This window comes from Phaeoacremonium minimum (genome assembly GCF_000392275.1).
Source record: "Phaeoacremonium minimum UCRPA7 unplaced genomic scaffold PA7_03_scaffold_363, whole genome shotgun sequence".
In the NCBI taxonomy this organism is placed as follows: domain Eukaryota; kingdom Fungi; phylum Ascomycota; class Sordariomycetes; order Togniniales; family Togniniaceae; genus Phaeoacremonium; species Phaeoacremonium minimum.
In genome coordinates, this window is record NW_006921267.1 from 25,329 (window position 1) to 41,094 (window position 15,766).

A 15,766-nucleotide genomic window follows, 5' to 3' on the forward strand; every position below is an offset into this window, starting at 1 on the left:
ATTACCCCGGCAGAGGTGTAAATTCCAAGAATAAATGAGGCAAAAAAGCATGGGGTGACCATCATATAAATCCTCATGATCCTCCTCCCTCACACACATAAATACTTCAATCCTGGGCGGTAGAGCTTCCCAACGTCAATGACCTCCATCTGCCTAGAGATCATGCTAGGTAAACCGGGCACTCAGAAGTCAGCCTGGAGGGTGGAGAAAGACATGACAGCATGCTGATGTCTCTCACTGAAATCTTTCACCGGGCCTCCGGGGCCAGGTGGCAGTGCTTCCACGCCGATCACGTGGAACGCACTCCGGTGAAGCGGCTTGCAGGCCTTATAAGAGCAGGACAGGTCTATTAAAGCAGCATTGCGACGAGAACGAGAAACAACTTTTATGAAAACTAAGGCAGAACTTTTGATATTACATTAACGAATCTATATCGTGTGTATTACCTTCCAATTGTGATCGAACAGTTGAGACAGAAAGAAATAGGGGTCTTCATAATCCTTTGCTTCCTGAACGGCTGCAAAATGTGCAGCTTTTTTCAAAAGTTAGTTTAAGTCGGTACGTGTCTGATTCCTTTTTGACGTCTTGAAGCACGCACCTTTCTCTCTTGCACATTCTAAACTCTGCTTTATGAATCGAACTTCTTCGGTGCTGAGTCCAGTTCGATGGGTCTCCGGTGATGTCGCCCAACTCCTGAGTAGTGGAAGACCTCCTCTGGTCCACCCATGGAAATGATTCAGGATCATTGTAGAGCCAAAATGGAGCTCTTTGACAAAGTCTTCTTCTACGTATCGGGACTACAAGATCGACGGTTAGTCCGTTCTCTTCAACCCTTGGGAATGGTGATCTACTTTGAGCCCATATTTTATAGCTTGCCTCTTTTCAAAATCTGTCAACATAGCGCAGCTATGCAGCAGTATGAAGGAACACAAGTATATAGCGAACCAGGACTCGGGTTTGCCCTTCTCTATTAGTCTCCAAAGAGACTGAAGGACCTCCTTTTTCAGGGGTTCGAGGACTTCGGATGTCGCGATCATCTCCAGCTGCGCGCTCATGACAGGCGGCATAAGCACCTTGCCGTAACTGGGAGCTTCATCATCAAAGGTTTGGGGTTGCATTCCTAATGTCTCGGATCCACAGATGTACTCAGATCGCGACTCCATTCGCACGGCAACCCAGAGACGAAGGACATCGCGAACAAGCTTATGTCGAGAATCACCCTATGAAGTTTAAGAATATGCCGTTGATATGATGATCGAGATCACTTACGTTTGGTTGAGCGGAGTAGCTGAAGGCCATATGGTAGGTTCGATGCAGTAGCCAGTCCGACTCGTCGATGTAATAATTGATGGACTCTTCGATGCTGCCGTCTACAAACTTACAAAAATCCTTACATGTTTGTCTCATATTCTCGATGGCGTAATTCGAGCATTCGTAATGTTTCGCAACTCCACGAGTCTTCCATTCTCTTTGTAGTTTATCATGTTCTTCCGGAACGAAACGTCGAACGCGAAGCGGATATGCGAGACCGTTAACTTCTTGTGTGACCGTTATCGTCACAGTGTCTGTTGAAGCCCAATTCGCTATCTCCTTGATCTTCATTGAGTCCCAACGACGAGTCCATCTGTATTGTGGATGCGATCCCTTCGTAAACAACTTCGCCTCTGAGAGCTTGATTCGGAGACAGATTGGTGGACACAACGCTGTGTTTCTCATTTGAATACAAGTGAGGCACATGCCACCGGGGTTGGCCTCATCAATCAAGCACTAGGTTGATATGAACATATGCGATCTTGGATGTTGGGATGATACGTACCCTGATCTTTTGTGCCCGACAGCGGACGCATGCACCCAGTCGGCGCGTATGCCCCGTCTGCCTTCTCTCTTCATCTTTGAACGGTTGTCGAGGGTTACGTGGCTTCGAACCAACCTCAAGCTGATGGATGTGCAGTCGAGGACGTTTGGCACCTTTTTTGGTCCTACTCTGATGTTGGTCGCTAGGTGATCGAGGTCGCTTTACAGGTAACATTGGAGTTCCCTCTGAGTTGGGACTGGCACTGCTGTTTTCAGTGTGACTGCTCCCGGCTTCGGTCGCGCTACTCGAAGCATAGCTGCGAGAAATATTGGTAGAGGTGAGGCTTCCATGTGCTCCTCCGGTCATGCGTGTTGCTATATTCGGTACGTTGTTCCTGCCAGCGCTGGTAGCATACCCTGTACTGTGCTGGGGAAAGATATCATCGCCAGACACGGTAGTAATAGCGATATTTTGAAGGAGCCGACCATCACCTAATCTTTCTCTTGGCTGCGAATAATTCGCTCTGTTGATACGCCTCTCCAGGTTGTCAACTAGCTGCTCCTGACTTAAGTCAAAGCCTGCAGGACCTGGGGGAAAGTGGTCGAGTCTTTGGTGGCCATTCTCTACCTCCCTGACGATATATTCATGGTTTGGAGCTTCTCCCACTGTGTGATATAACTGCCTTGCCGGGTGTCCATCGTGTGAAAAGCCATCAGGTAGCCGTAGTGAGTCTCCTGAGGAAAGCAGGTGACTTGAGAAAGCACCACCTAGTGGAGGTGGATATTCTTGTACCGTAGAAACCGAAGTCATCAGCGACTCTGGCGGGAACGAGTGGGAAAGCCCGAAGAGATGGCTAGAGTGAGTATGGTCAAATGGAGCTAACTGATAGTCAGAGACCAGCGTCCCCACGTCTGTTCCAGATCCCTGGTGATGGCTATCAAATGGGGAAACATGGACGCGCTGTGACATTCCAAGCAACGTTTCAACCGATATCTCAAGAATCGCCGATGCCCGTTGAAGAGCAAGCACTTCTTCTTCTGTAAAGTGACCCCGTCTTCCTCTTTGGCTATGTCCCGAGGGGTTGCACAAGGCCGGCTGCTGAAACTGTGCCTGAAGGATTTGTTAGACATCCTCGGCTTTATCATCTGGAAAAGGGTATATTCAGGTAACGTCAACAGACCATGTTTGTCATACGCGTCGAAAGACCCTGAGCTTGCGCCGCTGCGTCCGTTGGGTCCCGGTAACGGGACATTGCGTCCGAAGGCCAGCAGCCCCTGTTGCTTGCCGGTGAAGAAGGCGGTGTAAGTGTTTCAGTGATACATCAACTTGAGAAGTCGTTGACGGTTTGCTCATCGACAATCTGAAACGTCAAGATAAAGACAACCAGCTTACGCGCCATTGAGCCGCGTTGCGGCCTAATTAAAGAGTGAACATGGCAAACCCATCGCCTGAAATTGCCTCAATCATCCTGAAAATTGAGGTTATGGCAAACGGCCTTTCAGCTGACATGGGCCGCTAAACCGTGATGGTTGACGCCTTGCACCTGACTTTGGGGGCTTTGGGGGCAGGAAAAGGAACATTGGTTACCGGTCACGTGGCACCCTCACCGGGCGTCCGAGCATGCAGGGGGGCTTTACGCCCTGCGTCTGTGGCTGGGCATTTCTTCCTATGACAATTCAATCTGGCGAGGGTCAAAAATGTCAAGTGGTTCTGGAAGTAGAAAAATCTAGTAAAGCAAGGGACTCCGGATCTAATGCAACGTGAGACGCGCGAAAATCCGATTCTTAGAAAACCTTGCAGAAGGCTGTCAACATTGTGAACGTGAGGTGGCGACGATGATGGCCTATTTACTGAGCGCAATCCCTTCAAGGTCCGCCCGGGTTCGCAATCTGCCTGGACATGCATTTGCTCTATGCCCGAGGTGTTTGGGTCGGCCTTGGGCTAGCCTTGTTTGTCCTGAGATATCTTGGTCTGAACCACTCATACCCTAGGACGCCGGAGTCTGGTCTCACGATGACATTGCGCCCAGCGACTATGAGAGATCTCGATGAGATTACTGCCTTAGCATTAGCAGCGCTGCCCGATGATCCTGTCTGGCCATACCGATTCCCAAATGCAACATTATATCCCGAGCATTATCACAAATACAGCCGACTTCGATTTTGGGAGTATCTCAGCAATGCGGAAGCGGGCGTATACGAGGTCATGCTCGTAGAGGTACCTAGCAAAGATGATCCCTCTGTGCCTGTGGTTATAGCCATGAGCATGTGGCAGCTTCCTGGGTGGCATCTGCCTAAATCAGGCGAACCTAAAGGTAATGATTAGAATTAGCAATTGAAAAGCTTTCACTGTGCTCATGCTTCTCCAAATAGTTAAACCTCCCTCTGACCATACAGAGCGTCTTGATGCCAGTCCCGAGCGGATGAGAGAGTTCAGAAAAGTCCTCCGAGAAGCCAAGACTTCATGGTTTGACCAACAATATGGCGACGCACAATTGAATCTTCTGATTCTTGCCACACATCCTGATTATCGCCGACAAGGAGCTGGTAGGAAGCTCGTACAATGGGGCCTGGACAAGGCATCCGACGAAGGGGTTGCTCTGACGCTCTTCTCTAGCCCAATGGGGCTGAAGCTCTACTCTAAAATGAAGTTTAGGGAGGTCAATAAAGCACGTGTCCAAGTTCAGGGGGAGGAAGAGTCCATAACTATCCCAGGTATGATATGGGAACCGCCCGAAAAGGCTCCTCAACAGAATAAGGGACAAGACGGGTCTTGGTGTACAATCTTGTAGTGCTTTGGTATAAGCTAAAGCCTACCTGATGAAGCAGTAAGGCGAAAGTAAAAGGAAGATATCGTGAAAAGTTCAAGAGAAGATAGGAAGGGGTAGATCTGCGAATGTTTCTCTCGAGTCATAGGTAAATGGACTGTTGAGAACTAAAGAGATGGAAGTGACAACACGCCAAAAAGTCAAAGGTGCTCCAGTGAGTCCACATGGAGGTAGTAATGGTACTAGTATGCAACTGAATTGAACTCTGCTTGATGATATGTATACCGACTCAGAGGCCAGAAGAACTTGCCTGTCTAAACTGAGGGGAGATAGTAATGGATTGATATTCTTGACTTTTGCTTTATTTTGATATTTGAAATGTCTCGTTGGACAAATATTCACACAAGGCGTATCTGCAAGGCCCCAGCTTCTGATTACCTGTTCACATCAGGTACGATAGAATAATGTGAATGCGGACCTGGAGTGAGTCATAGGTGTTTGAACCAAATCTTCGCGATACTCAAGTGAAATGAAATGACTACTGGCCAGCTGTGGCTTTAGGATGAAGTCGACGACGCTTGCTTTGTCGTCGTGAAGTTACTGCTTCGAAAAGATTGATGATGCCTGTCTTGACAGCCGTGCACGGACCAACTCTTGCGTAATGCGAGACGGTTGCTTTGGCGATTGCCCCGCTACCGCGAGTGTAGTAACATCAGGACATTGGACACCTTAGCAAGACTCAGACTCGACTGCCTCCAGGACGAGGCAGCTCAACGCACCATCCGACTTCGTCTGCAGTGTTAAACTGAGTCCTCCGAGCCATTGATTGCCCAAGATGCAGTCGGGAATCTCCGGTACGTCCGTATTCTGCGGCTCCGACCCCGCCATTGCCATATCAATAGACTAACATGAGCTCGATCAACAGCATCACAGGAGCTGGTCTCCCACTTCAACACACTATTATCCTCCGACGAACACTTCGGCCTCCTCGCCACCATCTCTTCCGAGGCCCTCAAACCGATATCGTTCCTCACACCGTCATCTACCTCCTCATCCACCTCCTCATCCTTCTCCGACAATGTCTCCGCTCTGCTGTCTCCCGTCTTGAAGCCCAATGAGGCCCTCTACATCATCCTCCGCCGCTACCCGACGGCGCCTCGCTTCGTCGCCGTGACCTATGTCCCGGACTCTGCCCCCGTGCGCCAAAAGATGCTCTTCGCGTCAACAAGATTGACTCTTGTGCGTGAGCTCGGCAGCGAGCACTTCCGCGAGACCATCTTTGCAACGACAGCCGAGGAGCTGAGCCCCGCTGGCTTCGAGAAACACGATGCCCACAGCGCCATGGATGCGCCTCTCACAGAGGAGGAGCGCAGCCTTAGCGAGGTCAAGCGCGCGGAGCAGGAAGCTGGTCAAGGAACGGGCACCCGGGAGATCCACCTGAGTAAGAGCCTCGCGATGCCTGTTGCCGAGGATGCACTCGCTGCGCTCAAGGCTCTCGGGGCAGATGGCGGATCGAGTCTTGTGATGCTGGTAGGCTCTCGCAATCGAAATGATAAAGTCAACGGAAAGTCTGCTAACGCAAGGTAATTATAGAAAGTCAACTCGGAGACGGAAGCCGTCGAGCTTGTACCGGACAACTCCAGCCCATCCTCAATATCCGAATTAACGCAGACGATCTCCTCCACCGAGCCGCGGTTCAGCTTCTTCCGATTCACTCATGACTACGGCGGAAATCACAGCAGCCCATTGCTATTCTTCTATACGAACCCGGCGACGCCCGGCACCAAGGCTATTAGAAACCGTATGCTGTATCCGCTTATGAAGCGAGCTGTCCTCACAATTGCGGAGACGGAGGCAGGGCTCAACATTGAAAAGAAATTCGAGGTGGAGGAGCCAAGCGAAATCACCGAGGACTCTGTGCTAGGGGAACTGCATCCCAAGCTCGAAGTGCGGAAGGGGTTCAGCCGCCCCAAGCGTCCGGGCCGGTAGTCGATAACTGATTTACGAATTGGAGTCGTCTTTGGGCAAGCATAAATCAGCAAGAAATGAGTTATACAGAGAAGATTGGCTACGGAAAAAAACCAAAGGCTTCAATATGCTAAATGGTCTATGTCCAGTATGGTGCTTTTGTACCACATATGATTATGTCCAATGTCCAAAATGCCTCTCCCCTATCCGCAACATAGGAAACACGACCGTGTCATAGCCCCATCTGCCTGCCTTCATACCGAGATCACGCTGCCACCACCTTCGTGCTACGAGCCCGTCTGTCAATAAGTATATGACGAACCCAGCCAAGGAGAGAGAGGTAGAAAAACAAGAAATGCAAAAGCCATCATGCATGCTTCGAACTCACTCTTCGTACTCGCCGCCGCTCAGGCTCCACTGGCTCTTTTCTATCTTGTCCTTGAGGAATTCGTACACTGTAAACGTAACTGCCTGTCCTGGGGCAACGCGCATGATACGGGGTGTGATGCCCTTGTAGAACGCATGCATACCCTCTTGCCTGTGATCATGTGTTAGTCTCCATGATTGGCTCCAAGACTGATATCGACCTGCCACTTACCTAAACATATCCGATGCAATGGCCGTGATTCTTTGTATCGCACTGACACCTTCCTGAGCAGGGGTCTTCTGCAGACGTGTTTTGATGGTATCAATCGGGGCGTTGCTCAGAGGGCCCATCGCTCCAGACACAAGACCAATGACGGTCGTCTGCCAGCTGGGCAGGTTGCCGGTCGCGTACTCAGGCTGCCACTGCTTCAGAACCTCCTTGAAGTAGGTGTACGCCGTGAAGTTGACAGCCTGGTTGCTACCTTGCCGCAGAGCCGTCAAGCTCACACCGCGGTACAGGGCACCGAATCCTTCCTCCTTGACGACAGTGTAGAGCGCGTGCGCAGCATTGCGGTACTTGGGGATGTCGAGCGGGTCCGCCATGCTGTGGTGCTGCGCCTGCAGCCGGATCTTGATGACCTCCATGGGGGTGACGACGGCGACGGCCTCGGTGACACCCGCCGCGAGGCCGGCCACGAAGGTGCCTGAGCTCGAGATCATGCCCGTATTCTTGTCCGCCAGCAGCTGCTTGTATGACTCGAACGAGGTGAAGCGGATGGCCATCTTGGGCACGATGCCTGTCAGCACCGCGCCGAGACCCTTGTATAGACCCAGTGGCGTCTCCTTCTTCACGATCTCGACGCCGGTACGGATGAAGCCGCGCTTGGGCATCCCGGGCTGGCGGCCGCGCCGCGAGAGCTGCATTCGGACCTTGATGGTATCTGCCAGCCGGATGGATTAGCGCTTGCTCGCGAATTGATATTTTGCAATGCTTGAGAGGGGCCAGTTCTCACCTAGGGGATGGCACACCAACGCCTCCATCATGCCAGCACCTCCACCCGCTATTAGGTTGGTCGCCGCCGAGGCCGGCTTCTTGCCGTCTTTGCCATTGACTTTCGTCGCCATCGTATTTCTCTACCTGTGATGCTCTTGATCCTGCGCACAGTCTACCGTGGGCTTGCGCCCTTTTGTTTCTTTACACAAAGAACAATTCCTCCGGGAAATTCTCCGCCAGCGTTTAAAAGCTGTTTGTCGATGGCAAGTCTCGAGGGAAACAGTCGACACCGGAAACGTAGAGAGGCCAGAGAGATACAGCAACAGGGATTGAAGAAAGAGATGGAGTGGAGATTGACAAGCACCGTCGTCAACAAGAAGAGACGAGGGGAAGAATAATGAGGGTATCACGGAGATAGCTTGAGCAGCATGACATGTGGAGAGCAGGCAAGCAAACAGGAGACGAACCGAGGGACGCCGAGAAGAGGATGCGCCGGCCGCTCAAATATAAAGCAAGCGCGGCTATGCCAGTTGGATGTCCCGAGAGGTGAGTCAAAGGGGTACCGTACCGGTAGCATGTCTGATCGACCTACCTTACCTACCTAGGTCTACTGTACTAGTAGGTATACTTAGGATGGGACTTCAATGAATGAGAGCTGCGGTGGAGGGCACGCAACGAAACGCAACCAGCAGCGGGTCCCCAAGCCCTTTGGCCCGCGGCTGACACACAAGCACAGGCAAGACATGATGCCCAAAAGGGGTTTGGGGCGGGATCTCATGAGCATTGCGGGCGGGCATGGCAAAGTCTAATCGGGAATGGGTGGAGATGGGCCCTGAGCCTTTGCCGGTAGCGCGAGAACTTGACCTTTTGATATTTTCGTCAATCAGGAGGTTTGCCGGGCTCTGGGGTCCTGTCTGGGTCTGGATCTGGCTGGCTAGGGAGGATGGAAGACGGCAGGCTGGAGGCGTTCGGCGCAGCGGAGCTGCAATTCCAAGATGAATCAGAATCAGACCAGCTCCAACCCACTAACACATCCAACCATTGGATCTGACAGTCTCTCTTTCACCTGATACCAACCAATCGAAGAGCCTTTGCCGTCACCTCGAAAAGATGACATCGAGATCAATTGGCATTCGGTGAGCTCGTGACCGCCATGACGGCAGGGGCAAGCAGGACAAGACAAACGAAGAATGATCAAGCAATCGGCTTGTGATTTCCTCGATTTGTGACGTCGTCCTGTTAGCCGACTCGAAGCCGAGCTTGTGATTTTGCGGGGGAGCTGCTCTGGGCGCCTGAGGGGTCAAGAGCCTGTGCACGGACCATCTCTCGTCCCAGTCCCAAATTCTCCAAGTCCCGCTAGCCCGGATCTGGGTCGCTTCTACCTTTAGCTCGGATGCTTCCGGGACATTCAACGACTGGGAACGCCGTGGATCAGCCCGTGAAATGCCGAGGTCCAAAGTCCAGGTCGGTTGTGTCGCGTCAACTCACCAGTCATTCCATCAAGATGCTCCATTCGAGATAGGCTAAGGCATCTGCCCCGGACCACCTCACGTTATCTGTCGGTTATCAGATCGAGATGCGCCGTTTCAGGCTCGTGATTCCCCATGTTCATGTTTGGTGGACTTGTGTCCCGGTTATCAGCCAAGCATTGTGCGTCGGGCATACGCATCGCTGTTACGGGCTTCCCATGAGCTAGTCTCCGAGCTGTCCAAGCCTGTATGCGAGCCAACTGCTGTCTCATGTCATTCACACGTTTTGAGGCTGTTCTGATACAAGTGTATTACTAGTGTGACGTGCGTGGTAAAGACAGTCTGAAGGAACTCTAACATATCTCCCCAAGAGTCAACGAGTGTATGTTAGGAAAACAACGATCATAACGGTCCCAATTTCATCATTCGTGGGTCATAACTGGCATCTCACTCCACAATTCCATTCCTCCCAGCATTTACGGAGTCATCCTTTCTGCGACCTGGAATAGGAGGCGTGGCTTGTAGACAATGTTCCAATCCTCGTCAATCTCCTCGTTATCAAACACTCGTATATTCCCAGCGGCCAACTCTTCAGGGAGGCTCCAGGCCAGCTCGGCGTTCTTGAGCCACATGCGCACCAAGTAGCGGGACTGGGTGTCTGAGTCTTCAAAGGCCTCACGGGCGTGAAGACAACCGAAGTTATTGACAAAAGTCAAATCACCGGGCTGCATATTCAGAGCCAAGTGGTTAGTTTCGGCGATGACCTGTACAACATCGAGCGCTTCGACTTGGACTGGAGTGAGTCGAGGAAGGTCTGGTGTCCTGGTGATCCAGCTCAGACCGATAAGGGGGTCTCGAACGAAATTCATCATGATTCTGTTGTCGTGGTAGTAGAGTAGAGGGCGAATATTAGAGGGTGTCATCTTTCCGCGTCTAATATATGGTTAGTCCAGGCAGCTCTTACCACAGGGGCAATGCCTGGTGACCTACGTATCAAACGGCCAATTAGCAGCTGCGAGGACCGGTATCAAGTCAGGTCGCAGTTGGAGAAGGTCTTCATAGATTTTCGCCGTGGATGCTATGATGTGGTTTCCACCCTTCACCGCGCGGGTACGAGTCTGCATGGCGAGGATATCGCAGAAGAGGTCCGTGTGAAATGCCTTCACCGTTCAGTGAACAACGCTAGATAGTCTGCGATAGAAGAGTAGACTTACAGAGGCAACATTGGAGTCTCGAATTGGTCTTTCGGCTTGTCCTTCCTGCATATATTTTGCCTCCCGTATATGAGCTGTTATTCCAATGTAAGTTCGGCGCGGCAATAATTGGTCTCACTGGCAGATACTGACCGAAGATGTGCCCCTCATCATCTTGCTTTCCTCTTTTCTCTCCAACATAGGCGGATACACCCAAGAACAACAGAGTGTTGTCTTCTCTCGAATAGTGCTCCGGGTTAAGGCCCCTTAGAGCGAAGAACCCTTTGCCGAAATGAAGTTCTTGCGTCAAGGCTCGAATCCGCCCTGACAAGGTTGGAAGCGGGAAACTGTCGCGATCAATGCTTTGTCCGTCTAAGCCTAGGCCTACGCAGATTTAGCCTACGGGAATAAGTCATTGCAAAGGCCTCTTACATTTGAAGCTTTTCAAGGCGGCTTCGATCTCGCGAATCTCAGCCTTGCTGAGTACATAAGTATACTGCTCCTCAAAGCGGAACTCAGCCCCAGCCCACGCCACACGTGGATTGATAGCCGTAGGCCAGCCTTGAATTGGACATCTGACATGGTCATTTCCGAAAGTGCTTGTTTCACTTCTCACAATTGGAGTTTCCGATCCTGTCAGCTTTCGTAATTTCGACGGGAAGGCACGAGGCTTCGGAGTATCCACGGCTATACTAAGAGAAGGCATGATTCTTCAACCTATCAATAAATTGTCACTAGAGATAGCGGTGTCCAGTTTCATGGCCAGGGAAATCAGGCTCTCTATGGATGCCTTCATGCCTTATTTTAAGTCCCGTGGACCGTGATTGAGGCTCTTCGGGGTCCTCACTGTCTCTCACCGATCCACCGTCCCACCCACGCTTTCACCCACGACCTGAGCAGGACAAACGCAGAGCATCCTACACATCTATTTCCACACATCCAATAGACTAACAGACATTCGAAGATGGTGTAGTAGAAGCGGGGTAAGTTGAGGCTCTTCTGATGCGAGTCTCCGGCGATTGTCGTGCTCAGCGAGGCTCTCGTCTCCTTGTTCCGCCGTGATAGGCTGACGTTGACCTTGTCCTATGCGTGCGTTATCTGGTTTACCTGTGGCTCACACCGTCAAAAGCAAGTAGAGCCCATGATCTCGTCACTACTCGTCACCAATCATCTAACAACCAATCGATCGTCCCAGTGAGCGTGGGATAGCGCCTGCACAACTATCATGAATAGCTAATTCGCCTGCGCATGGGGCGCCTCTCGAGGAAATGTTTCGAGAAATGGTTTCGAGGAATGGATTGGCTTACGCCATTTCGTAAGAGATATTCATCCGAAGGAGATTGTGCCTGTTTTAGGAAAGAGGCATGACATGTATTGTTGTTTCAAGAGAGTTATCTGCTCTCTGACGTGGTAAGTAGGTAGAAGGAGTAGTTCTCCTTGTTTCTTACGCTCACAGAAAGGGGTTCATTCAACACAAACCACTTTATTTCGTTGAATCCTACGCGACATTATTGATAACTTTCCCGGGAACATGGATCCTTCCTCAAGCATGTTTGAAGCGGTGATGTATCCAACGGCATTATACGCACCGTTGCTCGAGGAGAGCCACAGTGAACGGGGCAATGATGACTGGGACACATCTATGACAAATCCGAAGAATAAAGTCTGCTCTCTTGATCTTCCATGCAATCTGAAGTGGAGAATGGATGGCGGCGACGCCGACGGGACAAGGTTCTTTGCTGTACCCACATTTGCCATCGGCCGACCCCCCTTACGAGTCGATATATACGTCCCGGACCAATTGCAACACCCACAGGCACTCCGGGAGACCTTGCAGTCACACAAAACCTTGATCTCCAGCGGAAGGGAGCTTGCCAATCTTGGGTTATCGCGGCTCATCCTCAAGAGATTGCAATCATGGTCTAGCTCAGACAGTGATTTCGAAGGTACCTACGACACTTTACCTTTTGGGTCACGTATTGTGCTTGAGGAGATTCGGCCCGACATCGACAGTATCCCTGTTCACCTCATACCACGTCATGACATCGAAAGACAGTGGCTCACTGTGAGGGAGCTTCAAGATATGTGGCAGCTTCGTGACACCCAGTGGCCACCACTCCTGGCTCACGATAGGCTGCGGCTAGAGGCTCAAGTGCATGAAGCTATCTCGCTCGTTCGAATTGCAGACCAGTCAGGATCTGAAACATATGCTTTCAAGTCAATTAGCACTGACATCAAGTATTTCTACCACGAGCTCAAGATGCTCCTCACAATGCCACCTCATCGTCATATTATCTCTCGCCCCCTATATGTCGTGACTAAACGATGCCTCTTTGGTGGCAAGATTGGAGTGTGTGGCTTTTTACTTCGGTATTATCCGTTTGGAACTCTCAGAGATGCTCTCAGCCATCAGTTGTCACCTCAATGGCGTCCCCCTCCAATGTCTAACCGGCTCAGATGGGCTCTGCAGATCACGTCAGCTCTTCTTCACCTGCAAGACACCCCAGTGAAGTTTTACACTGATCTCAAGCCTAATAATATCCTGCTATCACAATTTGATGATGGCCTTGGAACAATTCTTGTCGACTTCGAACAACGTGGGTCTTGGTATTCTTGGTCGCCGCCTGAAGTGTATTACATCGAGTATTTGGAAATGCTTGCATCTACTCATTCGATTACTTTGAACTCTGAGCATTACACGACTCTTCTCCAAAGTTATATGCCAGATTGGAAGCCACACAACAAAAAGGCCCGCTACAGAGACTCCCTACAAGGCTACAGCCAAGCGTGGCTTTCTCTCAGTCCGCAAGAACAAGAAGCGGCACAGGTCTTCATGGTGGGCAAATTGCTCTGGTGTTTGTTCGAAGGTACTGGCTCACCTAACACTTGTGTGACCGTGGAAACGTTTCGGGAGGATCCGAGTAGTCAGTATTTCCCAGAATTCAGACACACGCCCCCTCAAATCAGAGATTGCATCAGACAGTGTACTAGCGGTGCGCCAGAGTGGAGTGGCAGACTGTCATTTGTTGTCCGGATGGGAGACAAGTTGTTCCCGCGAGGAAAGACCGGCCAGTCAGGCGAGCCGGAAGGCACTGCCAAGGAAACGCAGAGTGCCGCTCGAGACTGGTGGCGACAAGAGATAAATGCGGCTGAAAAATTCCTCGCTGCTCGAGTGAGACAGAGGAATGGGGAGTGCCGAGGAAACGACGCTGAGCTGCTCCAATTCCTCCACCAGAGGCCTGCCTTGAGAGATGTATATCGTGTTCTCCAGGAGATTCATTAAAGTTTTAAATCTATGAAGCATTAATCTTGTTTTCTCGCATGCATATTAAGCCAATACATTACTAGTTCATACTTGACACTTGTTCATCAGCCTACGTCGTGGACATCTTCCGCGATGCTCAGTATGAGGTATTCCTATTAGCACTTCTTCGTTGCTTGCCGCTAGACTATCTCAACATTATGATTCTTCAAAGCTACCTTGGGCGACTAAGTCTCAGACTTACCTACATAGGCATATAACCTATTTTAAATGTCCCGGAATTCGAACAACCCCTGTCTTGTTTATTTTCTCGAACCATGTCCCCAAGGCATCGTCATCCTCGTCAATACCTAGAGTTCACAGATCGATTTTATCAATGTCTCCAGAAAGGCTGAGATGCTGTACGATGATGCGACAAACACCTTCAAAGGCTCAACATTCAACACCAGGGCACATCTACTGGTGGAGGCTAAAATCTGTCGCCGGAATCCCTAACACTGAAGGCAAAGATGGAACTTTGACACAAAGATGGAACTTTGACATGGAATACCCAGCTTCCAGGCTATCTCGCTGGCGGTGGAGATTGAGCAGTACTACCAATGTCAGACACATCTTCTATCCTCTTAAGTTAAGGCAGCACGCCAGATCTTATGACGTAGGAAGGGCTGACTGAAGAATAGTCGTACGGTGTCGAGATAGAAGTTGAATAGATACAGGTGAGCTCTAGTCTCGAATACTTCTAACTACAAAGAGTGTTAAGAGATGAGGCAAGCTAATGACAAAAGGAAAATCAACAGCAAGACTACAGAATCGAAAGACGTAAATCATGACCAGGGGCACCATGACGAAGCCTCAGAAATTCGTTCATTTCCGATTCCCTTGAACTCTCAAAAATTCGAGTGCCACAAGCAAACACCAATGCAGAGCACGCTGGTCGAGAGCGGTGTTGGGAAAATATATCGATCACTCAAGTCTACTTGATATCGTCAGATACATCCTTTCCTTCTAGACGACGGTCTCTAATCGAAGGTCCATGCCGTCGAAAATTTGCCCTCCGCGCGCCATTCCTCCAACACTGCCATGTAGTCATCGATTCCACGCCCCCAAATACCTAATCTTGCCATCTTGGCCTTTGCCTCTGGCAGTAGACTCTTTCGGAGGCGCTCGAGCTCACCCTCGCCGTTTGATAGGGATGGAGTGCAACCTTGAACAGGTGAGAAGACCAGCATCATTGAAGCAATTTTGTCTCCATAACTCTTTTCAGCCTCTGCAGTAGGCTGAAGGACTCGCTTGCGATCTCGTACTACTTGCGAATATGCTCCGTTAATCAGGTAGGCAATGTGTTTGGCGAGCTTGTCATGGAGCCCAGCGCCCGCATCTCCGCAGTGGGGGCCTGGAGAAGACTCTCGCCCGGCCGTTGCTGTGAAGGCGAGTGCCTGTGTAGTCAAGTACTGGCACGAGCGGCGCACGACGACACACTGAAATCTAGTTCTCTGGCAAGCTGGACGGCTACGCGATGTATTGACGACACTATTGCTTTATGAAGAACTCAAATAAGCACTCTCGCCCTGGAAGTAAACCGAACACATCAGGGGATGAACCGTCCACGAAGCAGTGGAACTCCAATGTCATGGACACAACTTTAGGTGAGCGGCGGCCCCTTGGTACCAGCGAACTATGCTGCTGGGGCACCTCGCGCCCCAGCTGATGCAATCAAATATCCTCAGAGTTAAGAAGGGAACTCTCCGTTTCATTGGTGCAGCGAGTCAAAACGTACTTGAATGGTGTTGATAGCACCGTGTATAGGAGCGTGAGGCTAGTTCCAGAAATGCCCGATGTTTTTGAATCTTATATTGTACACAAAAGCAAACAAATTATGTCAACATCTTGAATTAGATACCCCGTCTCAATATCTACTTAGCATTTACTATTTTATTAGTCCAGGTAAATTA

At 50.6% G+C, this 15,766-nt stretch overlaps 3 protein-coding genes across 3 annotated transcripts; 1 reads left to right on the top strand and 2 right to left on the bottom strand.

Moving 5' to 3' along the window:
* Positions 1-5,397: 5,397 nt before the first annotated feature.
* On the top strand, positions 5,398-6,551 carry UCRPA7_4742 (putative cofilin tropomyosin-type actin-binding protein; the record flags this gene model as incomplete). Its single annotated transcript, XM_007917293.1, has 3 exons — positions 5,398-5,416; positions 5,488-6,092; positions 6,156-6,551. 3 exons carry the CDS (start codon positions 5,398-5,400, stop codon positions 6,549-6,551), a joined length of 1,020 nt encoding a protein of 339 aa, XP_007915484.1.
* Positions 6,552-6,914: 363 nt separating this feature from the next.
* On the bottom strand, positions 6,915-8,021 carry UCRPA7_4743 (putative succinate fumarate mitochondrial transporter protein; the record flags this gene model as incomplete). The annotated part of the gene is made up of 3 exons (XM_007917294.1): positions 6,915-7,068; positions 7,129-7,837; positions 7,910-8,021. The coding sequence occupies 3 exons, from the start codon at positions 8,019-8,021 to the stop codon at positions 6,915-6,917; spliced, it is 975 nt and encodes a 324-aa protein (XP_007915485.1).
* Positions 8,022-9,835: 1,814 nt separating this feature from the next.
* Positions 9,836-10,584, bottom strand: UCRPA7_4744 (putative taurine catabolism dioxygenase protein; the record flags this gene model as incomplete). The annotated part of the gene is made up of 2 exons (XM_007917295.1): positions 9,836-10,292; positions 10,574-10,584. 2 exons carry the CDS (start codon positions 10,582-10,584, stop codon positions 9,836-9,838), a joined length of 468 nt encoding a protein of 155 aa, XP_007915486.1.
* Positions 10,585-15,766: the final 5,182 nt, after the last annotated feature.